The sequence below is a fragment of the Micropterus salmoides genome, unplaced genomic scaffold (genome assembly GCF_014851395.1).
Source record: "Micropterus salmoides isolate LMB-PRFRI ecotype aquatic unplaced genomic scaffold, ASM1485139v1 Ms_hic_scaffold_18, whole genome shotgun sequence".
Taxonomy (NCBI): Eukaryota; Metazoa; Chordata; class Actinopteri; order Centrarchiformes; family Centrarchidae; genus Micropterus; species Micropterus salmoides.
This window is the reverse complement of record NW_024040928.1, coordinates 7,965,488-7,992,058: the sequence shown is the minus strand read 5'-3', so window position 1 is coordinate 7,992,058 and position 26,571 is coordinate 7,965,488. Positions and strand designations below refer to the sequence as shown.

At 38.9% G+C, this 26,571-nt stretch overlaps 1 protein-coding gene across 3 annotated transcripts in view; it reads right to left on the bottom strand.

The window, feature by feature from the left end:
- Positions 1 to 4,279: 4,279 nt before the first annotated feature.
- The window catches only part of LOC119909161 (centrosomal protein of 128 kDa), a 46,563-nt gene continuing 24,271 nt past the window's right edge, over positions 4,280 to 26,571 (bottom strand). For 2 of the 3 annotated variants that reach the window (XM_038727257.1, XM_038727255.1), the window contains 8 exons: positions 23,701 to 23,760; positions 21,625 to 21,817; positions 18,667 to 18,716; positions 17,360 to 17,383; positions 12,314 to 12,391; positions 10,809 to 10,922; positions 6,066 to 6,174; positions 5,115 to 5,669 (listed from right to left, as the gene is read on the bottom strand). In XM_038727257.1, the coding sequence (XP_038583185.1) occupies positions 5,572 to 5,669; positions 6,066 to 6,174; positions 10,809 to 10,922; positions 12,314 to 12,391; positions 17,360 to 17,383; positions 18,667 to 18,716; positions 21,625 to 21,817; positions 23,701 to 23,760 (726 nt within the window). In that variant the 3' untranslated portion in view covers positions 5,115 to 5,571. The other variant, XM_038727256.1, reaches the window with a different exon arrangement.

Here is a 26,571-nt window from a genome sequence, read left to right as displayed (position 1 = left end):
CAAAAACGCTTTATGTGCTAAAGTCCGACCCAATTTGTAAAAACCGACCCAAAATTGTCTTTCATCCTATTGGACATGTAAACTAACGTTACAGCGAATCACGTGAAGTTTGTGCTTTAGTTGGCTCAAGTTAGGTAACGTTAGCTCGCTGGCCGACGCAGTAGCTAATGTTATCCATTGCAAAATACTATTGTTGTATTGTTCATTTTTCATCAGCGATCCATCTTACTACCCTGTGTACCACCGATATGTCAAAGTGTTGCTTTGTGTTTAGCCTGGAAACTGTAATGGCGTAGTAAGGTAAACTACAATGATACATGAAATTAATACAAAACACTATCTTCCAGTGTAATTCCAAAAAGTAGGTTCTTTATAATGTGACCCATTCAGTACAGTAACATTACTTACTATAGTCTGTTATATTAAAGTGTAGCAACAATCTCATTTATAATATTTGATCTAGCTCACAAACCGTGTGCGATATTATCCAATAAATTTACCTACTTTGACATTGCTAAGCCTCTCTGGTGAAAGGTACACAAATAGTGTACCACGCTTATGGACATATCATGTGGGTTAAATGCAATTAATGTAATGTTGTCATGCACCGAGCATGGATTAGTTCTCCGTCAAGCTGATAAAAATATTACTGTAACGTTGCAGTTGGAGTTTATCTGAGATTCAAGCATTTTGTGTGATGCCGTCACCAGTGTGTCGGTCTCTGCTTTGGCTCAATCATTAGTTCGAGCACAAGCACATGCTTGGAAAGGTAGTGGTTGCAATCTGAAACCTCACTGCTAGAGGCCACTGACAACTACACATGGCCCCTTTAAGATATTTTTTGCTATAACCACAATATAATGGAGGTTAACAGTGTTAAAAATTATATTTAAGAAATTTAACAGTAGTGTGTCTTTTCGGAAACAATGTCCCACTTTGGTAAACACACGGTTCATTTATTTGGTGTTTCCAAAGTTTTCAAATTTTGTGGCTTTCCTCACTGGATGGAGTTTCTTAGATGACATGTGGATGGTCACAGCATCGACGAAGGGACCAAAGTCAAAGTCATCGACCAGGAGTGATTGCATAGCTGGTGAATATCAAGGAGGTGTGTTTTACATTCCATCCTTGAATAGAAACAGGGGTTTCAGTCTCCCCCCATGTACAACTACCAATTATCATGTGACCAAAGTAAGAAAACAATTAAACCATCTCCAAACCATCACCATCTGATAAGTAAGACACTTAACCCCTAATTGCTCCAGAGTTGTGTGACCTCTGACATATATAGCAATTGTAAGGTGCTTTGGGTAAGAGTGTCAGCTAAATGAGTAAATGTAATGTAAATCTCCATGACAGCGGAGGAAGGCCATGAGGTGTGGCCAAAAGCCTCGGAAACACCAAGGAAGTGGACTTTGTGTTATGAATTAAAGTAACAGTCTGTTCTGCGGATAATCCAAAGTAACCCAGAAATAAATGTTGATTTAGGACACGCATAGTACAACCAAAACTGTATGTATGGCTAGGTAAACTGAAAGAGATTCAATCTGTATTGGGCTTGTTTTTGTGGGGAACAGAACCTTTTATTAACTACATACTATTATATGGTAAGTCTTTAAGTTCACATGGGTCAGACCTGAGAGGGACACCAGTGGTGCAAATGCGGGAAGTTGAGATGATCGTCAGTGGGCAGAACTAAACAGAAGGTAGGCAATACTTCCAAGTCTCCTGTGGTTGCCTCACAATAGCTGTGTAACAATACATGTATTCGAGAGCTGGGAAAAAATGCATGTGTCTGAATGGGTTTTGGCCCACGTCTGTGTGTGCTGATTGTCAGCTATGAACATGCATCACCCTGCTAATGACCTGATTTCTCAGTCATTCTGCATTCATACAGAGGGAAATGAGCATTCTGTGAGCCCGTCTGAATAGATCTGAATACCACTGGCACATTTTAAATAACTTTTACTGTCACGGTGCAATTTATTCTGACAAGCTCAGACAGAGGTGTGTTACATTTCTCGTGGACGTGCAAATGCAAATTACAAACTTTTATTTTTAACGTAGGGGCTGTATTTTCCTCTGCGTGAAAACACAAATAAACACAAACCAGTGCAAAGCTCTGAATTTATTCATTAACATCTCTCAACCTGACAAAGTGGAGTAAAGCTGGACTAATGACAGGGCAAAATGTAAATGGGGAAACTAGTCTGCTGGGAGCAGCAGGACTGATCTGTGTTTGCATGTGTTTTGCAACCTAATACAGCGCAGATAAGCAGACACTTTCCTAGGGATGTAGTTATAGTATAAAGAAGCACATTAGGGAGCCATGGTTGTGTGAGAATGTGCCAAATGTGATTTATTTAGACAAATGTGACAATATCAGTACTATGATGAACGAGGTGGGAAAAAGCAAAACTCTGAGATTACTCATTATCTTCACATTTAAGTCTGAACACAAGTTTGAGTCCTCATGGGGAACAAATATTATTGCTGAAACTCCCTCTGCTCTCGTCTGACCGGTGAAATAGTTAGAAAGCAAAACAATCCTAATTTTTCAATTTTATAGTCTCAAAGTGTCTGTAGGACTTTCTGGACTGGTGGATATCTGTGTTCAGTGTTACACCTCCAGCTGGACCAGCTAACACAAGTCAATGGATAAGTGTAAATCTACAGTATGTTTAAAGAGTCAATCTGTGCTGGAATATGCTCTGAGAGTTGTTCAATACTTTCTCTGGACGTCTGCTTTCCAAATGTACTCAGAACTTAAAAGGAGAAACGGGTTGAGCGAAGGCTTAGTACAGCTTCGCAGCTCATTTTTTCGCCCTAAGCCCGGTTGAGCTTTGCTTTCCTCTGGATGCTGCTTGATAAAACACAGACACATTTTGTCAGACTGGACCTGTAATCGCCAGGACTATGTGGAACAGTTTTTCTTTGCCTTTGTTGTTAAGTCTAACAAAAACTTTGCCTCTTCTAAATACTTTTTTCCTTTTTGAAAATGATGTTAAAGAGAGAACAGTACAGTTTCTTCAGAGGATGAGACACATTAGGGATGAAGTGTTCAAAAATGCCAAAACTCACATAAGCTTTGATTTTTTAAGGGGGAACAGTACAGTAACATTTTTCTTTAGGGAAGTTTAGCTTCATAAATCCATACTTGTATGTCTTGTTTCAGATTTAAAAGTACCATGCTAATCAGGAAAAACATGATTGCGGTGAGTAACACTGAAATTATTAGTGGTGTAATTAGTTTTACTTTTTGGGAGAGTAATCAACCTCTACAGCACCACTGCTAGATCATTATAAAAGAAACAAAACTTTTTACCTTTTTTTTTTTCCATAACCACAAATAAGTTCTATTTATCTCTCACCAGCTAATTTTATTTTTCAACATTTTTTTTTGTTTTTGGTCATGGCACAGACTTAATAACATATCTATTCCCTATTTTCCCCAGGCAACATTTCCATTTTCCTAATGCGTATATGCTATATATATGAGATGGCTGTGTACACGCATGTCCAGAGCAGTGATTGGTCCAGAGTTTGTTACATCTAGCTACCGTACTTAGCTGAAGCTAACTTGCTTGCATACTGCAAAATGCAACTGGATGTACTTGGACATCCTGCTATTTTTTTGTATACTACATTTACCATACTATGTATTAGGGCATCCTAAATAGTATGGTAGTATTGGTACTGTAACCCACCCCATGCTTCTTTTTATTCTTTATTCTATTTTATAGATGTGTGATTTAAAATCTCTTTTCTCATACTCTCAAAGTCCAGTAAAAACTTTTCAGTAGTATCCGCCAGCTAACCTTGTTAGCATCAGCTTCCTGCCTAAAACGTTATAGCTACTTAAAAGGCAGATGCTACAGCAGTACGCAGTAGAGTACAGTGATGATTAACATTACATGTACTGAAGTTTGTTTTAGCAAGGTATCTAGCTGTTGTTAGAAGCGTTGAACTATAAGGTGGTGTACCTTCCAGTACCTTCCCAAAGTACTGCACGTCTCAAAACATGCAGCTCAAACAAGATTACATACAACTTTGGGAAATGTTTACACAGCAAGTACTGTGTTTATGTCTTTGAAGTTCAGCAGTAAATTAAAGAGAGGACATTTCTCTCTCGTGGCTTTAGGTTGTTCTCTACTAAGGATTTTAGCAAAAAGGAAAAGATATACCAGTGGGAGTATTAGGACCTTCTGCTGTGAAGCAAACACACCACTCTAAAGTGGGGTGGGGGGGGTGGAATCAAGTGTGCTTATAAAACCAGACATTTAGTTGCATGGGGATTTATTCATAGTGCATATACTTCCTTTGTATTTCATAAAAAATAGACATCTATTTGTGCTTAGTGTTTCTTCTTACAAATATAAAGGATAGAAAGCCATAAGGAAAATCGGTCACTACATTTAAAAGGTGTTAAAATGTGGAATAAACAATCAATTTATAACATTTTCATGATGAAGACAACACAGTATGATAAAAAGCAACAACTGCATATAGTTCTAAAGGCATCAGTGTTTTGTTTGCGTAGAGTTATACAGAATTATTGCAGCACGAACACATTGGCATGATAAAAGTACAGATTGGTCTTGAGGTTAAAAATATTTAAAAACAGCTTCATTGCAGTTACAATATTTGAACATTGGCATGAAATGTAACAGTGAAAATATTTTGGTTTAAACTTTTCAAATACATTAAATACATTCAATTTATGTTCTATAAATAACATTTAAACACTTTACAGTATATCCTCCTTTACAGTGTCCAAACTTATATCCATCCTTCGAAGTATTTCAAAGGCTTCAAAGTTTGCGGTGAAATCTCAGTCTCACCCTTCTGCTCGAGCACCTTCAGTGATTGCCTGCATGAGGTAGTCGAGGAGGATTAGTGTTGAGTGCAAGGCCTCCTAGTACAGTCAAGTTGTTCTTTGTTCTGGTTGAGCACCGGGCAGGTAGAATCAGCTGTAAGCACCATGTGTTTGGGTTTGCAGAGATACAGATAAAAAAAGGTTCACTTGAGGTTGAGCTAATCTGTGAGGGGTTTGGCCCCGTTGACTGTGGAGTCATCCAGGTCTGAACTGGTCAGGCGTTTGTGAGGAGCTGCGGCAGAGGTAGAAAGGACAGAAGGAAAGAGGGAAAAACAATTATATTCCCTGTCAGTCACAGCCCAAAATGTGAGAGTACTACTACTACTACTTTAATTACTTGTTTAATGAAATGTATGAGGTTGATTGTTCTTATGTAGTTTGTATGATGCTTTGACAATATTGTTGTTACACATTCATGCCAATAAAGCTAATTTGAATTGAGAACTAAATTCTCCTCAACTGTTAATGAATTTATTCCATTGCATGTTCTACCTAAATGGTTAGCGCTACATGTTACAGCCAATGTAGTCATGAATACATGTAAATATTGTATTGTATGTATATTAACACTAGTCTTAAACAATGATAGATGTGTTTTGGCCACCATAATTCTTGGAGGAAATATAGACACAAAGCCACAGAAAGTATGCTCCTCTCACACCGTGCCAAATATCTGTAAGCGGCTTAGGAAAGTGTTACAAGTGGTTTTGGCTATGAGCCACTGGCAGTGATACAGACAGACACTTCCACAGCATTGATGAAAAGTTTGAGCTCTGGCTGCCATGGTGAAATACTGAAAGGAGAAATGACAGTGCTTTAAGCCAAGGTGACATTCATAATGTATAATTATGAATATCACAAATTTAGCTTTATAACGATGTACAGTGGAATTCAGCAGTACTAAAACATATACCCAGTTACAATATTTATTTCCCAGTTACCCCCACATGACTGGAAAAATAAGAAGAAATTGACATAAGATAGAATTGGTATATGGAAAATGTTTAAGATAAAAGAAAATGTGAATTCATTATTATTCTGTCTTGTCAATGCTGCAGTAAAAAACATTTAAAAATACTGATGTTTTTTCTGCATTGCTAGATAATTTGAAAATGTATGACTACCATCAAACCAGCCAACAGAAGCTGTGAGAGCTCAGGTTTTATAGCTTCAGTATATAAATACTCACACAGTGTGTCAGATCTCAGCGAGCTGCTAAGGAATGTGCTGGGGCCTTTAATGGAGGAAGAAAGAGCAGCCAGTCTCAGGCTCCTGGAAGTGGCGTCCAGCTTCTCCTCCTGGAAGACAAGTGGACACGGTAACTGACAAGACTATGTCTACAGCCACGCCAGCGGCACTCCGAGGCTGGAATGCACTTTATACACACAAAATATGTGTGTATAAGCAAACAAATACTTGATTATTTTTAGATCTTTAGCAATAGTGGGTATAGCCTGAGGGTGGCAATAGCGCACACACAAATAAAAAGTTTGGACATTGTGGACAACTTCAGCTCATCAGGTTCAGCAGTACATCGCCGGACTCGATGAACGTACATAAGTACATATAATCTTCAGACTATGTTTAGACGTGTCAAGACTGAAACATCTCAACAATTATTGGTTGGATTGATGACATTTTATACAGTTATGGTTCTTAGAGGATGAAGCCAAATGACTGTGTTGTTCCTCTGACTTTCCTTGCTGCACCTCATCTAATGCCACCATCTTTCTCAAATTTTAATGCGTCCAATACTTTGGTTTATGTCCAAATACCTGCAAAGCTGACACTCCCATCTGCCTCAGCTGTGATTTGTGGTTAGTCCTAATTAGCAAATGTTAACTAAGATGATGAACAAGGTACACATTACACCTGCTCAACATCAACATGTTAGCATTGTCACTTGAGCATGTTGCCATGTTGGTGTTAATTTAGCTCATAACATCACAGCATTGCTAGCGTGGCTGTAGGCCCCATTCAGACAGACACAGTGACGTGGGTCAAACCTACGTTAGAGGTCAATGCATTTAAGCCAGCCCACCTTCTTGACACTTCTACCAATCCAGTTTGGACGTGGGTCAGAGGCTGGGGTTTGGTGACTTGGTGTCACTAGCAGAAATAGAAATAAATTCAATGATACTGACGTACACGTACCACACGTACCTTTATCTGGTAGTTACTGGGTGAAATTTAGAGTAAATCTGAGTTTTATCATTGCCATTTGTGGATATAGTGTATGGATCTACGCTGCAAACTAGAGCCTCTGCTGACAGTAAATAGACAGCTGTCTCATATGAGTGGCTCCCACGCAGAGGGCTTTCACAATCATGAAATACTGGTTTGAGATTTTCATACAAATAATTGCAAATTTGTGAAAACTATTCAATAGTCTAGTATAGTATAAGCCTAATATTTTCTAAAATCTCAAATAATGGCCGGTGTGGTCGCCAAAAACAAATAAAGGCAGGTCCCAAATACAGGCTGGATGAAAAACAAGGGTGGATACACTTCTGGTGTCTGTTCTATAATCTGCATGCCAACTAAGCATAATGTACATTTCCATACATTTACCAATAGAACCATGCTATTTTCAACTCTTTATTGTTCTGGATGACTCATCTTAGAGATGGGGACTCAAGTTAGAGACTCAGACTCGAGTGCACACACAGTGACTTCAGACTCTACTTGAGACTGGTCCTCAAAAGACTTCAGACTCGACTCGGACTCGAGGCGCGTGACTCGTGAGCAATGTTTATTTTTTAGGAAACTGATGAGCTTGCTGTTATTCCGTCCCTCCGTTATAACCTGCCTCCGTAACACGTAGTATCTGCTGCGCGGCCGCACGTGAGAGAGGACAACAAACACCGGCAGCTGCCGTGCCATTTATCATAAACATTGGCTTTAAAACTTCATACAACAAGGCCCAAACAAAGAAGTGCTGAACGCAAATAGGTTAGTAACCTGTGGTGAGTGAACATGTTTAGCTCAGCATTGGCCATCGAACGCTGGCTTGCTTCTTGCTCAGCTACGACCTACGAGAGGTTAACTCCGACTGTCATTTATTATGAAAAGATGAATGAGCGTTTGCCAAACTTGTTGTAGTCGATTAACGGAATCATTTACGTCCCGCTGGCTGCCGTCACGTTAATTATTACCATTGGCTGGAAAGAGGTTCAGGTTTATTGTTGATCAATTGTTGATCATATAACCTTACAGTTTTATTTAGTTATCTATTGCTCAGAGACTTGAGAGTATCTCTGACTCATCTTAATCATTGTGCAATTTCACTGCGTGGGTATGTTTATATATGTCCCAGCAAAAGTGTGCTTTGTACTAACTTATCACAAAATAGCAATAGAAGGATTTCAGAAGGCAAAAGGTATCGTATGGGAACCGTACAAGTCACTTAATTTTTCTTAACACGATCTTGCAAATGTTTCACAATAAAAGCCTTGCTAGGAAATGAAGAGATTCTGTCCACTGACACGCTAGAGGGCTTTTAATTTGAAACAGATAAAGGAAGTGTTAATCTTGCAGAAACGTAACAGAGCAAACAGAAGCAGACCAGAAAACAAGAAGGCTTCATGCTAAAATATGAGCAAATATACTTATCAGAGGGAATTAGAAATAAAGGCCTGCATCTAATATAAGCCTGCTTCAATAAACTTCTCGCTCTACTGCACAGATTTATTTTAAATAGCTTGTTCTGGTTAAAAAGTGGTTCAAAACAGTTAATTAATGTTTAAGGACGCTTGATTTTATTGTCAGTGGTTAATTTGCAATGGGGTACACACAATGGAAGAAGCCATGTTTCCATTCAAGCATTTCTATGCAAATTATCTAATTGGAAAAGCTGGATGGAAGCAACAAAATTCAACAAAACTTCCACAATATAAAAAGGGGTTTACACACTCGCTTGAGGTGTTTTTTCCCCCTTTGTCAATATAGAGTTCATGCGACAAATAGGCGATGTAAATACGTTGGTCAAATAAATCTGGTGTAGTGGATTTTACAGCTGTTTGGTCAGACTGCAACATACTAAAATTAAGCAGCAAAGGACTGTTTGTAAAAATTTTTCAGCATAACTTTTCCCAGAGCTGTCAAACCTTAGGGGAGATTCTCTGTTATAAATAAAGAGACCAGCTATTGGCACCTCTCTATCATCATCTTACTTCGGCAAGCAAGAAATACGGTCTCATATGAGATTAATCAAATGAACCTGCCCAATAAGAGTAAGGTTAGGACAGCCATCAGAGCCATCCTGACACCAGAGCCTCAAGCTCAGGTCAACAACCCAGCTGATAGAAATGCATTCTATTTATTGTGAAATTTCTACAATTGGCTTAAAATTTCCTTCATTATGGAAACTAATTATTGTAATTAGCTCAAATAATCATGATCAGGCGGTCATGTAATCATTGTGACAGGCCTACCCAAACATGACCTCAATAGTAAATTTCTTCATTCAGTATGCAAACTACACTCATTTATTAGTACCACTAAGCCATCTTGTGTTGCCTGATGACATTCAACTCATGATGTGATGATGCAAAGATTCAACAAACTGAATGAACAAACATCAGTGAAAGATGGAACAAACGTCTGTGCCAAGATGCAATAACAATGCATCTAATAACTGGTGAGAAATTGCATCTGTTGGTCCACATTGTTAGTGACAGACCAACTGAGAATAAAGCCACATCCCTTTAGCCATGTCCTTAGTATGTCAAAATTTCACAATGTAAAAATGATAATACAACCCGTAATGTTAATAGCTCTGTGCAGTACTACACTTTACAGAACACAGACTACACAGAATCCAATTCAAGCACCTAAAATGACAGTTGTGGACCAAATTTGGCTTTCCACAAAACGCTTGTTTGGACATGAAGTGCTCTACAGAAAGATAAAACATTCTTTTTGGGAAGTGAGTGATTTGAGGTCCTCTGTGAACTGTGTGCACCCGAGTGTGATAAAAGCTTCTTTTACAGACATTTATTTGCCTGTAAACACATGGGCAAAAGTACCAGCCTGAACAGATTTCTCTTAATATTCTGTGATTCTGTTGCAAGGCCCGCCAAGTCACTGCTCTCCCTTGAGGTTTGACACATATTACAGAATCATTTTATTCCTGTGTGTATAGCTCATTAACATTACAGATGTCCTGTAATGACAGGACAGGCACTGACCCAAAAATAATTCTGTCTCAATACTGCTTTAGAAGCTGATGTTTCAAGCTGAGAGCGTGTTGACTATTGCATTCAGTGTAGAGGCTGTTTGTTGTTGTTGCTGCCTCTGATCAAGATTGAAGTCTTATAAAGACATTCCATCCGTTATTTTCCCTTAAACAAACCCTAGGTGGGCAGCAGCTATTAAACTAATGCAATCACCACTTACTGTTCAACATGGGAGTCATCTGGCAAACCAACAGGGTAATGTGGCAGATTAAAATCATTTAAAAAGTGACTGTATGGCTGTTTAGGGGAGGTTGCATACTGCTGATGGCAATCAGCTGTCAACAGTGATGCCTTGATGGTTCCCTTGACTGCTTTACAGCACAGGAGATGACTGTAGCAATTAACAGTGACTGGTAAAATTCAGGTTTTGTTTGAGTGTACCTTTGTGCCATTGCTTGAGCTTTTCCCACTCTGTCCATCTATGATGCATTAACAGCATGTGAAATTATTCATTTATTCATGCAAGTTGCAAATTAGGTGCGGCGCACACGTTGGCACTGGTGTGGGCGAGCTAGACTCATAAATGGCTCTCAAAGTCAGGCTACCCTTATCCAAACGGATTGCTGTTTGAACAAAGCACTGCAATTAGTGACTGAAATAGAAAAGGTGTGGGTTGTTGTTTGGGAGTACAGGCTCTTATAAGGCATTATAAAGCAAATTTTACAGAATTGCAATTGTCTGTGTATGTGTCGTACTCTGTACTCCTGGATTCTGCGTTTGGACTCATCCAGCTGGTGCTGTAGGTCCCAGACGATCTCTCTGTATTTGCTGTAGCGCTGCTCTACCATCTCCCTCTGCCTCTGCGACTCCTGAAGGCACAAAATGGAGGCTGTGTTTCATAACCAACCAGACAAAAGACACAACTGTCCTTAACCAGACTAAAAGGACAAAAGCCTGAGCAATAGCAATAGTTTTTAGCCTTGCGTATAGTACAAGAACAACACTGAAATAAATGCACAACATTGATTCAGTGGTTAAAAGTGCTAATACAGGGTTGTAACACTGACCAATGCCAAGGCTATTCCTTGTTCCATGGTGTTTTTATTTAAAGTGTCTGAATAGGGGCTGGGGCAATGAAAATACGTTGCTTTGGATAATGCACGTCGGAAGTGCTGTACCAGGTAGGGATTCCCTCGGAGAACAAGCTGCGGATAAAAGACCTCACCTACACCCATATAAAGTTTGGAAGTATTGTAGTCAGTGACCCAACAATGTGGTGCTCTTTAAGCACTACAAAATGGAAATGGCTTATCACAGCAGCACAACTGCTGTGCACGAACACTTGGAAGTGAAATCATCCCTGAGCGCTTTGTCAAGACGGCAGCACAACTGCTGTGTTACTTGCTGTTACTTGTTTACTTTTTCTCCCCACAAAAGCATGATATATTAGGATTATAAGCACAAGGCACTTGTTTCTGTTAGTAGTAGTCACTTAAAATTGATATTTAAACGTTACTTCATTGCCCCCATGTTAAAAGTCCCGTGCCGCGTTTATGGCAATGCAATGGTACACTTTGGGTCATCTAACCTTCGGCCATATTTATATTTAGTTTACTTTTCTGTATGAGTGACAAAATGGCTTAAACTAACATCACAGACAGTTGTGACTGTCTGTAAAAGGTTTCAGTTATCTTCTTTGCCCAACACTAATAAAAAAATACATTTGGAAGTGATTATCTGACTGCATATTACTCAGTGATGAAATAAATTCATGTCATAACCATTTTAAGCTGCAAGTCAATTACTTAAGTAAAAATATAGACTCTCCAGTTCAGTGAAATGGTTGGCACACAGTGTTAAAATTAATTTATGTCACAGAAATCCTTTTGAATTGGAGGTCCAGTATTTTTCTGATCAGGAATCTGCGTGCTGTATATGACTTTAAATATGTGAAAATATTAAATTATTGGTTGTTCTTTTTGAAAGATTTTGGATAAATTAATTGGTATATTAATTGAGTAATACAAAACATTAGCTTTAGAGAAATCAATAAATTTGTTATTAGATTAATCTATTAATAAAAAAATATATCGTTAGATTAGTTGATTTTAAAAATAATCGCTAAGTGCAGCCCAGGTCTTAATGTTTTCATGTTTTACTGCACTCAAGGTTGGTAATTTGAGGGAAAGAAAATGAGGTTCATCTAAGAACATTGTAACTACTGTGGTTTATTTAAAAAAAAAGGCTTTAATGAACCCACCTCCAAATCTTTGAAGTTCTCCATCAGACATTGTTTCTCTGGAACTGACTCCAAGTGGTCCAGGGCTACTCTTGTGCTCTGGAAACCACACACAAAATCAGTTCATTTGCAACATTAGTTTCTAGGTTTGTCTTCAAACAACACTACAAACGTAACTATTTGTAAAGAGACTTAATTGAAAAATCAATATCTGCATTTGCACTAAAATATAAAACATATAAAAATATGCAGAAAGCACTATTACCACAATTAGGATTTTAAGCCACAATTAAATACTAAATGGAGAATGAATACTGGGGCTACATCCCAATTTCCCTTTCCCTCATTTCTCAGCACTTAAGACAGAGGAACAGATGAACGAAGGAGAAGTGAAGAAGGAATAATCGATGAAACACACATTTAGTGAAATGAGATGTTGCCAGTCAAGGGTCACCAGAAACGATGATTACTGATGATGGCTGCACAGCTGGATCTGCTATCCGTGGGCTTTAACTGCTCAGTGGTGGCTACTGATGCCTTTGTATTTGCAGAGATAATGGGATGTAGTGCCCAAAATAACAAGAGTGCACAGCTGATACTGTTAGCACAGTTATGTATTATTTATGTCCTCCCACATTACAAAACAGAACGTGAAATATTACTCTGCACATAACATGCATTCACTGTATGATAAGCATTCACACATATGTAAAACAAATCTATATTAAGACTGTATAGAGATCAGCCAATAAGTGTATTTGTAAATGTATTACTTTATATGCTCAGACATTTAATCTACATTGTAATATCAAAAAATCTCACAGAATTTGATGGGTAGAAAATTTCTCTTGGGTAGAGAAGTATTTCAAGGTAAAATTATAAGTTGTGTTTTCTGTATGTTCCATACACTCAACATTTTAAAAGGTGCCTTATTGAGCCACAACATTTTATTTACTACTAGTAATGCTAAAAAGCAATGTTTTTACAAGTTTTGGATGCACATTCCTGCCACTGTTGTCACGCTATTCTGTTGGTGTTGGTAACGCATTAAGAAACGTAGTAATGAGCCAACAAAGGCGGTGGACATGAAACATGGATGTTAATAATGCACAATTTTAAACATTTCTGAAAAACATGGCCAGGCAATTTTTGCACGTGCTTTTGGTGCAAAACACTGAATGTAAGAATAACTTAATTGTTTATAAGAAGACTCCACATGGAACACTTAAAAAGGTACAATGTGTCAGATATGGCCAGAATTTTATTTTAAAAAATGTAAAAAAGAACATGATCAACAGACTGTGAGGAAGTAATAGCTCTGACTAGCTAGCCTCGGCCCTTGCTGTTTTGTAATACCGCTTGTGCCTCAAAATGTAGTGATGATATGATAGTGAAACAGTAGCGTCCAGTCTGCCCTCAGTCCAACATGAAAGGACAATGTAGAGCTGCCCCGAGGGTTTGTCAATCAATGCTGCTGCATGAGCTGCTCTCCCCTGTGTTCCCAGGACTCCCTTTCCTCCGCGGCCTCTACTTTGCTCGCTCCTGCCACCACTTGATCTTCCCTGTCAATGACTGGGCAGACTGGGTGTGAAATCGTCGCTGTCCGGGGACACACAGGCGGCGGAAGGGCCCCGAAGCACTGCCTGCATCCATTCCATGCTCATGTTAACCCATCGGACCATTCAGACTGAGTGAGCTGGTGTTAAGTACAGTGTGAGATCTGGCAAGAATACACACTGATAATCTACTATAAATGATCTGATTCTGATAAATTATTAATTTCTTCTTCTGATTTCTCTGACCTTCTCACTGCTTTTCTCTTGGATTTCAATGAACTAGTATCACTGCTGTTTGTTATTGTGTTTTTTCAGTTACATACTTATTCCACATATTTGTGAGTTGTGTCTAAACAGACTGACAGACAGGAGCAGACACACACAGGCAGGAGAGAAGCTCCATCCCCGCAGATCATCACACAAGGCGATGGTCCTTTAACTTCACTGTTGCAGAAGAAGCGATGGCCCGCTAATCCAGGAACACGAAAAGCTTAATTTATGATGTTAATATAAAGATAAGCGCTTATGTTGCATGTGATATGAAAAGAGCAGAATCGTTTAGAGAGCAGCCTGGTGGGGTGTGGAGACGATGCTGCCTCCCATTTGTTTGGAGCATGTGGCCACAAATTACACATTGTACCTTTCAATACAACACGTGCGTGTCACGCTGTTGACTCCTCCTAGCTCTGAAACTTCACCATATGTAGCATATTTAGCGGTTTACTGATGAATTGCAGATTAATTGGAATATACTGAGGCTCTGAATTAATGGTGGGAAAAGTGGTTGTTGAAGTCTCTATGAGTATTTTGATGCATTTGTTTTGGTCGTGACCCTGGGTCACCGTGGGATATTATTGTAGTTGGCATCCTCATCATCAGGTGTAAGATACACTTCACAGCCGGGTGAGTATTTTATAGCTTTTTTATGTTATTATTTTGGCATTTTTTCCTTTTATTGGACGGTGACAGTGTGACAGACGGATAAAACACATGGAGGTAGAGAGAACGAGTGAGCAACATGGACCCAAAAGAAAGACTTTTAGTGGAGTATTCTTTTAACATACATCTCCTCAAATAACTCATTTTATTAAAATGGTATATTCACAAGTGCTGTAATATGAATTAAAAATGCTGTACTCAAGCAGGGTATATACAGGAATCCTGAAGTAAAATTCAATACTTTTTAAAGACCTTTTCAAGACTTTTTCAACATATTTCAAGACTGCCGCGCCACTTTGAGCTGTAACCAATTAAATCAGCCACACACCTTTAAAAGGGATATTTTTGAGTTTTTAAAAGGAATTTAAATATATTTATAAAATATTTATTGCCTATATGTCATCAGGTTGTAACGCCACCTAACAACTGAGGCATTCACCAGCTTTCCCAGTTGCCTATAACAGCCTGTATAGGCCAACTGTTTTCTATGTGAAGGACTGGTCAGATTTCCTGTGAATAGCAACTGTCTTACAAAGGTTATGACGTTTATGTACGCAACATTACAGCAAATCATGTGAAACACAGTGTAATTTTGTGTTTTAGTTGGTTTAAACTAGATAATGTGAGCTTGCCTGCAATGATATGTGTGATAACTTTCATCGACCACTTGATCAATACAACAAAATTCAAATAGGGCAGGAGGGAACAAAGATGAAGAGAATAAACTGAGTGACGAATAACGTAAGTAGTGTAAGCGGTGTAGTACAGATACAACCTGGAGGAGGAACTAGTCTAAATGACTGTATTATTATAATATTATAACATTAAGTTAAAAGTACATTGTTAACTTAATAGTAAACCCTAAGTTTGATATTAATATATTCATTATGATATTTATATATAATATAATTTCATATAATAGTATAAAACTTACGACTAGTGTAATATTAATTCAAATGTTGTTTATTCATTAACTTTGTGCAAGAAAAATGCTCTAACGTTAGGCTACATGATAACCAACCTTGATGGTGGGCAGGCTACTAACTGGTCAACAATCATACCCATTTATGCAGAACATTGAGTTCGACATTTATAAAGTTTGTTGCAGCACATCAAACTTTTTTTAAAATCTCGCTCCATCCAGGCTGTGATTGATCTGTTCACAAAAAGTGACATTAACAAGAGCATCGCACAGAGCGACCGGCCAACCAGGTGAATCCCGTTACTCCTGATCGCCACTCCGACTATTTTGGATTAGTTTTGGACGAGTAACATTGCGGGTCCGGCGGGGTGGGGATTAGAGTCGGTTGTACTCGTAAATCATTTTCCGGTTCGCACGGATCCATTTTTTGGAGCGTTTAACAGTGAAATAGGCGCTCGGTGGATCCCTGCGCCTAACGTTACAGAAAGGAATCACACAGTCGCTACTCACTGCCTGTCTAGTATTTTTGGCTATGCATTATAAATAAATACGTTCAACTAAACTTTTAGTAAACAAACTTTTGGACAAACAGGATTTTCACATTGAAAAAAATATCTTCAAAATTTAATACCTTGTTAAATGGCGATTAAGACTTTATAATGGCCTTAATTTTCGCAACATTGATTTAGTTATTACCTTTTAAGACTTTTTAAGACCCCGCGGACACCCTGTCAAGCCTACTTGGTAACTGACATTATGTCACTCTGACATAATGCCTGGTCAATTCAAACGCTATTATTGAGGACTTTTGTTTTAACATGCAATCTTTGATTATGTAACTACTCTAGCTGCACTCCATTCTATTCATCCCTCCACTGTATGTTTCAATAGCGTTCCTGTTCCCATTCAGATGGAGCATTTAAGCATCAAAAGAACTGGTTGTTACAAGGCGTCACGCTGATTGCTACACTGAACGGCACACTGACATCCAAGTAAGACTCGCTGGTTGATCCCCACCACCCGGGCTGAGAGGAGGATGGGTCGATGCATTATGACGCTGTGTTAGTGCGTTAAGCGGAATTGTTTTACTTGATAGTGGTCCGAGGTATTCCATCTTCTTCTTCACGACAGCTAATTGAAGGCTGGAGTGGTCAAGCATGCTGCATAATTGTGATGGACGAACAGCGTGCACAAGACAACCTCATTTTTTATTCAAGAGAGTAAAAAGCACTTGGGTCAATATTACCTTTCAGTAGTGAAAGTAATGTCAGCCTGACATTTAATAGCTGATTAAGAATGTTAGTGGTTAATGTTAACAGTTTGGACGATGAGGTCAATACTGTATTGTCAGTACAGCGCGGTTCTTAACCCCATCAGCAAGACTTATGATGATTAACAGAGCTCTGAGCCTTGACTAAAGCAATCATTTCTAACCTTGTGTAAGCCTCTATGGGTTGCTAAACAAACATGGCCTTAGGTGAACCTGCCAACACAGCTGCATCAAAGCATGTTGAGCTTCAAGTGACTTCTAATTTAACGACAGCAGGGCACTTCATAACTTTTCTAAACCTAAATATACAGTACACACTATACCACTATGCATTTTCTTTAACTGTATTCATTGCTTTGATTAAAGAAATCAAACATTACCATCTCCAGATCCAGTACACGATCCTGTTAAGACAAACAAACACACAGCAATATCACTTCATATGCATATAAAAATATAGTAAGAACCAATACCAATTTAAAGTTTAAACTAACAAAATGAGTCCAGGTAACTGCTCGAAACTGTAGATTCTCAGAGAGAAACCTACTGTGTGTCTGGGATAATAGTGACAGAGGAGAGGAAGAGAGTGTTCAAACAAATAGGTAACAGGGGAAGCAAATGCAGGGCCTAGGGAGAGTATGTAGCACACAACGGGCTTCTTATCACACACACACACACACACACACACACACACACACACACACACACACACACACACACCACACACACACACACCACACACACACACACACACACACACACACACACACACACACACACACACACACACACTCCATCTCCTGACTGATGTTCCCTCTCTAACGATGCATAAGAGATGCTATGCCTCTTATCTGCCACTCAAACACACACCTGCTCTTCCCCCCAACCGGCTGCCTCTCCCTGTCTGTCTGTAATGTGTTGATGGTTTGTAAATAGGGTACTTGTTTTTCCTCAGCCCATCCCCTAAATTAAAAAATAAAATAAAATTCTTACTCGTCTATGTCCCTCACTCTACCCGTCTTTCCTCGCTACATCTCTCTCTCCTCATCCTTCATAATTAAAAGCTCGGCTGGGTCTGAGAGGGCTGATTAATTGCACACGAGCTCTGACAGGTGCCATCATGCCGCCACAGATGGGACCCCGGTATCCACGTTCACAGAGGTACAAACACACTTCTGAATGAATGATTAACAAAAATTTTAGTGTGTGTGTGAGAGAGAGTATGTGTTTCGCTGTTTAATGGTGAGTAAAGGGCCGGCAAGGCGCTGGGGGCCAGTCCAGTCCACATTAGGTGAGTTGGTGGCCTGCCAAGTGTAGATGCTGCAGTATTGAAAGACAGAGACAAGGCCTCTGGTGGCTTTTAAGCTCCAAGGCCTTATGTCTGCAGTAATTACCTACTTGTCCATGCAAGGCTGCAAAGGAGTCTGTCAGGCCCACGGCTGTGTATTAATGTTTGTAGCACTGCATCACACAACTTAGATGACTAAAACAGCCCAACAGACATGCAAAAAAGAATTTGGAGGCAATGTAGTGTATAAACAGAAAATAATACCAGCTGTCTCTTTTTGGCAACTTAGTTGAAATAAGCCAGCTAGATATTTAAAATCTGCTATTTGGGGTGCAGATTTACAAGTTCACAAATGAACAGACAAATGGATAAGGATTAATAAGGACATATAATGCTAACCTGAAGGCTCCTCATTTCTTCCTCCTTCCTGCGACTCTTCTCCAACAGCTCTGAAAGAAACGTTGCAGTTGATGATTTGAGATTACACTAGATTCCCTGACCCAGTGTCAAAGTATTGGCACTGGAGTCAATCAAAGCAAATGTTGACTTTCCTCTCCATCTACAGCAGGAGTTGTTAACTTTATTTTAGGGTTGGGGGATGTCTGCAATGAAGCATCGTATTTATTTATTTAACCTAATGCTAAAATAATAAAAACCATAAAAGGAAAGCTGTAACTAAGGATTTAATAATATTTTATTTTAGGCTTTTATTCCCCAATATCTTCCTATAAATTTCTTTTTTAAAAATAACAAGTAAATAACTATGTATTTAGTGGTAACTATTGGGAAAATAGAGACAGGGTTCTGAAAGTGTGGTTTCAGTTGGTTTAGAAGTCATTTACATCTACACTCATTTATTTATTATTGTAAATTATTAATATTAATATTATAAACTTTATTCGTCAAATTGCTTGCCTATAGACAAATGTGTCAAGGAACTGAGCCTTTGTTGGGCTTGGCGGAGAAGACCCTGCTGTGTGAGAGCTCTCAAAGAATCCAAGCAGCAACAAGAGGGAGCCAATCCCATCTCACTAAACACATAAACATTTGATCAATAGTAAAATCAATACAAAAACTGAGCAAATAAGGAGTAGTTTGCTTATACACTCAGCTGAGTAAAAGTGAGATGAGTCAGGATATAATGGCCATGATGTGCACATGTGTGAATATGACTGGAAGGTACTAGTTAGCTGGTAGTCAAGCTGCTGATGAATAAGCCAGTAATTTTGAAGCATGAATTAAACAGTTGATGCCAAACACTTAATGCAAGTACAAAGTGAGTGCTCTACCTGTTGTGCGCTGACTAAAAAGACTTTGGGTCAAGCTTAAATGGTGTTTCTATTGTACCTATAATTTGCGAGTCTTTCCTGGAATCGTCCTAGGAAATTGTTAGAAATTCAAGGAAAAATAAAGCGCTCCCCAGGATTTGTCTTTTTTTCTTCATGCAAGAAGCTAATTAAATATCAAGCATGTTGTATTTAAATTGTTGCAGTTGTACTGAGTAGGAAATGTGTATGTTAAGCCCTGAATTAGTATAATCAAATATTCATTATTAAATAACTTGCATCAGAAATCAAGGGCAGCACAACTTAACTGGGACATCCCACAATGAACAGTTTTACTAATTTCAATCAACGGGATATGGAAACACAGACTCAGTCAAACCTCCCAAAAAAGAGAAAAAAACCCAGTTTTCATAAGTGATGAATACTACTCATCAATGTTAGATTTTTTCAAACTGTTTGCTGCTTGAGGAGTATTTTTACCCAAACGGGTGGATGAAAGACAAACTGCTTGTTTTTTCTGTTGCATCAAATTGTTTTTAATCACAATCACTGGTGGTTTGCTTAGTGATTCGTGTTCATTTTGAGGAATAACTGATTTCTTTTAGCGATAGTGTTTTATTATGCAAATGCTAAAAATATTAGTTTTCTCTGTGTGTCATTATGCCACACAGAATAAGCTTTGTGCTAACTGTTTTAATAAAATGGTGGCAACACATTCAAAAACATTATATTGAATAAACGCTATTTTCATATTTAAAAAAAAAATAATTTAAATCAGGAACGGGTTGGGATGAGTCATTCTTCCAGGATTAGGAGGGGAGTTAAATTCAACTCCAGTGTCACTGTCTAATTCAAAAAGTTGATAAAATCTTAATTTGCCTGCCTTCAATTCAAATAACCAGATCTTGTAGCTGTTCTGACACAGACACACAGATTACTCTTAGGTCTAGCTACTAAAAAGACTATATCAGTGCTTCTGCCTGCAGTGAAGACAGACAAGGCTTCGTCTATCAGTGGCTGATTGGGTCCCAAGACAGAGTGAACTTTATTGGTGGAGATGAGGCTGGATCATCAGATGCCTTATCCGAATGGTGCAATCCTACCTCTCCTAGCCAAAAACTGTGTAAAATTACAGAGAGTTGATTGCCTCTGTATTTAAGCCTTAAATCTTCCTGTCCATGTCTAACTATCCCTCTCTCTATGGCCTGACTGTGTCTTTTAACTCTCTTTCTCTCTGTTAATGGAACACAAATTAGGCCCATTTCCCTGTATTGTTCAGATGAAGCACTAAAAACAAGTTGTTCTTCCTCTGGCAGTTACAGCTCATTAGGAGAAATTCAGTTGAAAATGGGACTCGGGACGGGAAAAAGCTGGTCCATTTCCTATAGAAGTCTCAAAGTGTGCACACATTAAGATGCTTTCTCAAACATTTGTAATCATAAACTGACAGGCCCGTGTGGTCTAAAAAAACAATGCAGCTGATATACAGGCACAGGCAGCCATTTCAACAAGCATCCATTACAACACAATACACAAAAACCTCCCGGTAATGAAAATGCTTCAGTAATGTGCAGGCATTGAATTAGTTATTGCTTTTAATGACAGTGTGATTAAATGTAAATGAGAGAGGAAGATAACAGGAAGTCACTGTCTCACTAGGGTGTAGCAATCAAAGGGACTATTGGTCCAACAGCTTTTTACAATTACAACAGCACTATAAAAGACAATACAACATGTTAAATATTCACACCGTTTCACCATCGAAATATAACAGACATGGACAACCGAAGGATTTCTTGTTTTGTCTATGCTTTTTTTTAAAATCACATATTAGCTGCCTAATAAAGAACACAGAGCCTTATTAGTTTCTCATGATGCCGTGCTGTGACATTTTATATAGCGTGGGTACGTGACTCACCGGCATGCTTTGATGGCATTAGTACCACTGTTTATGCAAGAAAAAGCACCACACACCCATCCATACCCACAAATCATACACTGCACTCTCACTTGCTTCCTAAGCGTGAAATCAACGTGAAGGTGTTTTTCTGATTAATTACTGTTTGTGTACCTCTCTTTTCAGTGCTGAGGGAGTGCAGCAGCTTCTCCTGTTGGTCCAGTCGCTGCAGGAGAGCCGTCTGCTCAGAGTCCCGACTCTGCCGGAGGGCCTTCAACTGATCCCTGCTCTGTTGATGCTGCTTCCTTAGGCGCTGTTCTCTTGTGTTGCACTCCCTCACCTCCTCACACAGCCACCGTAGCTTGGTCTGGTTGGTTAAACACAAAATCAATGCCTAATTGTTTTTTTAGAGGGGTGAAATAGGATGGGCTTTGTGGTTTCTTCAAGTAATGGTTTTATTCAAAATATAAGGTGATCAGGGCATTAGGAAATCACCCATATAGGGTTTTAAGACTGAGGCCTCAGTTCCTACCTTGATACTCAAAAAATTTCTTATGGTTTTCCTTATGTAACCATACAAACAGTACTGTGCTCCAATCTGATTCAAAAGTCCGGGCACTAATCAATGCAAAGGACACATCACATAGGAACTTAATCAAGTCACTAAAACTATCTGATATAAGAAAATTGTGTGGGGAAAAAGCCAAACCCTTTCTTATAAATGTCAAATTTACATCTTAAACGGCGGAGTATATGATTCTGGAGAAATCCAATACCATGATATAGAGAGAACAACGACACAGCAAGTAATGTAACACAACAGCAGCATGTCTTGGCAAACTAGAAATTAAGCTGAATGTCGTGGGCAAGTCATTTATCGTTACCTGACACAAATTGTTGTTGTGTGGCTCGGTCTGAGCCACTTTGTTTGTTTCCTATTTACAGAGCCAGGGATGTGTACAAAGACACACACATACAGAACGGACAGCTAGCGGACCGTGAGGAGCTACTTGCTGAATTTGACAAAAAGACGTGTACTGATCCACCTTTAATTCATCTTCGATTTAAAAGGCTTTTTGTTTCAGTATTGTTAAAGCTACACGTTTACAATTCACTTGAAATAACTTTGAACACAAAATATACAGTAGTATATCATTATTTGCGTTCTGAATTTGTCAATTGTGTCAAACTCAAGTTCAGAAAAGAGTATAGCCAAAACCTGTGTGATAAAAGCTCAGAGAATATAGGGACCCTGTTAAAGTAGTGTGCAGCACGCTGTCAATGCAACAGGTGATGTAAATACATTTACAACGTTTCATACAAAGGGTTGTTACAGCCACGTAAAATGATTGGTTAAATGGGAATTCTAACTGTGCTCTATAACCCAGTAAATCATACATCGATTTCACTAACATAAAAACTGGTTACCAGGGAGCTAATTATCTCTCTTGTTCTCTAGTGTTTTCTTCTTGTAAATGCACAGTGCTCTGAAAGTCTTTCTGACAGGAGATATAGATTATGGTGATAAACACTATGAATTGGGCAAACACAATTTAACACAGTATCATGCATCACCACCACTACATTACGTGTTTCTTTTGTACAGTGCATCATTGCAATACTAAATGGGAACTGATTTGTCTCAGAAAGAAGCCAGTAGGCAACTATTGATGCAAAAGAGAAGAAGATAATAGCATGAAGGCAACACGTTAAATAAGAGGCTCACTAAAGCAGAACATCATGTTAATCATGATGCTGGCTAAGAGAAATTAAAGTGAAATAATTTACTATGACTGAACTTCTAAGGGTAGTTGCAATTGACAATCGTCCTTACGCTCACTGTATGATTATTTTGGAAAGACATTCCGTCACAAATCCATGAACTGGAGTTTCATTATGACCACAGCTGACACTTACCACACATCAGTGCTCAGCTGTGGAAAGTGGTTTCTTCCGGCATCAAATCCTCTTTTTCTGAGAGGTTATATACTATGGTAAATGTTGGTTTTAAATAAGCAAAAATATAACCATATGTGGATGGTACAATACTTCAAGGACCAAATCATTGAGTACATATATTTTATACTATTGTCTTTCATTAATCTTCTATACAGTTGAGGCCCAGGAATGAGCATGATGTTCATGGTAACAGCGTCAAATGCTTAATCTTGTGTTTTCTCAATTATACAACTGATGTTTTAAAAAAATCCCCTGTAAGGAAGGCAGCACTGCTGCATGTAATAATCATACCTTTGTCTCAGCTAGCCAGCAGTGGACGTCTTTCACTAATCCAGGTTTCTGGGAGATCGCCTGTTAAAAACAGAACAGAGATTAATGCAAATGTGAGCTTTGCTGCCTTGGTTAGCATGCATTACACAAAAACTGTTTCTACAAAGTCTACAATAGAAAGGAGTGCACATAGAGAGATTTTGCTGTTCGGATTTTATACATGTGCAGAAAGTTGTATAAATAGACACAAAAATATATGAAGCGACATCATAGGAGTTACAGAATGTAAAAGGAAAAAACTGAAATAAATAGTAATCAAAAATGTGGATGGACAAATAACAGGATACAAATAAGAACGGCCTCCTGTCAAATCCTTAACTTTTGTGAAGAACGGCCAACTTAAATTGGTGCGTGTGTGTTAAACAGCCTATGACACTACACACACACACTGGTGCATGCACACATACCTATAAACAGAGGTTGTGTGTGTGTCATAAAATGAGCTCAGAAAGTATGTTCCACCATTCCCAGACAAGCTTGTCAGCATCGGCAATACAAATTGGCTGTCTCCCAACTTCTAATGATTTCTAACACACACAAAAAATACACTCTAAAGACAAAAAGACACTCAAATAAACACATAACTAGATGTGCCCTCCACCAACAGTATGCAACTGCTGACATGTACCAGCTCCACATGTGGAATTTTCGCACAGGTTAATAACCCCTTGTATGCTTCATTACCACCTTGTTTCACATGAGGAGATGAACGCATGTGCAGTACCCGAAATAGAATATTAGATGTGTCTGTTTTAATCAAACCACTTTTTAAGAGGATATTACGTTTGCACTTAAACCACTGAGCCAAGGTTTAGAAGAACTGGAGTAACAGGTCAGCTTTTAGTGATAGTTAAGCTACAGACTAAAAGAGGGGGCTAACATGCAACAGTCTCAGTCATTCCAGGACATCCCAATGTGCAGTTTTATCAAAAACAGAAAAAAAGCTCTCCCATGCCCTTCTACTTTTTCCAATTTGGCCAATAATGGGGGATTTTTCCTTTCCTATGTTTACTGATGGCTGCGGTGGTGTGGGTGCATTGCCTTAGGTAGCAATGTTACAGTAAGTCCAGTTTGAGTAAGATATCTGTAAGTTTGAAGGCTTATCAGAGGCTAAAACACTGCACAGCAGTTTGTAATACTGACAAAGGTTTTTACAACTCTAGAAAGTTGTCATGGCGACAATTATTTCTTCTATTCTATTATTTAAAATCTTTCATTGCAACTATCACGAGGTGAAATCGACTCTTGCTCATGTTACAAAGTAGGCAGTGTTTTGCAGCTTTACGTCATATGGCAAGAGTTGAGCCAGGATGAGAAAGATGACCATATGTTTTTTCCCCTGGAGCCCTCTGTGAGTTTTTTGACACATGGCTAAAATCAGTCTAGGCGCAGGGTATGAGTCTTCAGCCCCACTTGCCGCTCTGTAAGGTTGTACCTTGGCACAGCTTCAAGCTACATGCTAACATGCTCAGAAAGATAATGCTGACATGGTGATGTTTAGCAGATATTGTTTATCTTAGTTTTGCCTATTATCATGGTAACACTTGCTAATTAGCACTAAACACCAAGTAAGATGGCATAGGATCACCTGACCAACTGACATTGTTATCCAAATTCTCTGTTTGAAGTTACATGCCTATTAGATTATAGCCACATCCTCCTGTGAAGTCAATAATTGCTTCTTTGCCCCATGACCAACCTCCCCAAAGGGTTTTGTGCAACTCCATTCATAGGGAGACATCCTGCCAACAGACCATAACTCCCATACTGCTACATAGGTAAAAACACAAAAGCCAGAAGATATAACAAACATGTACAAACTCACATACTGTCATTAACAAAGTCGACAAAAAGCTACAACTGTTTTTTCAAGTACACCCTTGTGGCAAGTTGTTTACGCTTCAGCAGACATGGAAAGCATGCAGCAGGATTTTTTTTTTGGACCCTTTCTGTCCTGTGCCATGGCAAACAGCATCGTCACTGCAACTTTTTTAAGCTGTCACTCAAAACCATATCTAAGCCTAACGAATTTCCCAAGATGTTGTCACGGCGGCTCAAAGTAAGGCAATGGAGCACTGCTGTGCAGAGGTCCCCGTCTCGGGAAGTGTACAACCGCATGGCAGAGCGTGTGACTATGTGGGAGGATAAAACATGCCTTTATGCCTCTCGCTTTCTATACTCTTTCCCGAACCATCAAAGGCAGTTCTGCGCAGTGGCAGAGAAAAAGGAGGTTGAAACTATTGAAAAACTGAACAAGTAGGCTGGGAGTTGAAAGTGCTGTCTGTGGGGTTGAAGTGAAAGAAATGCCACTATTTTCTCAGCAGCACTGCCGTGGAATCCAAGTGTCTGCCACTGCTAATTTAAATGTGTGACTGCATGGTTTATATGTTTCCTTCAGAATGCGAGCACATCTGTGACTGTGTCTCTTTGGTTACAGTTTGTTTGTTTCACCTCCCACTGGTGAAAAAAAAAGGTGGCGATGGTAAAGTTTAGAGAGAAGCAAAAGGCGGAGTTGTTAAGACTAACAGTGACTGGAAAGGACACATCAAGGTGTTTTTATAGAGATTACAACAGTTAAAAATGAAGAGTGGTAGGAATGACTGTGGAGAAAGAACAAAAATGACAAATTTCCCAGGCCGAATTCAGAACTTTCCAGTTACATGGTGTCCACTCACTGAATCCAAAAGAAGAAGAAGACAGAAGGTAGGTTACAAGTGAGAGAAGACAACGAGAAGACCCCAATCCCAATCTCTTAAATGCATAGTACCAATTTTAAGTTTTCATTAACTTTCAATGCAACGCCACACTTACAATTTCTTGCATTATTGCTTC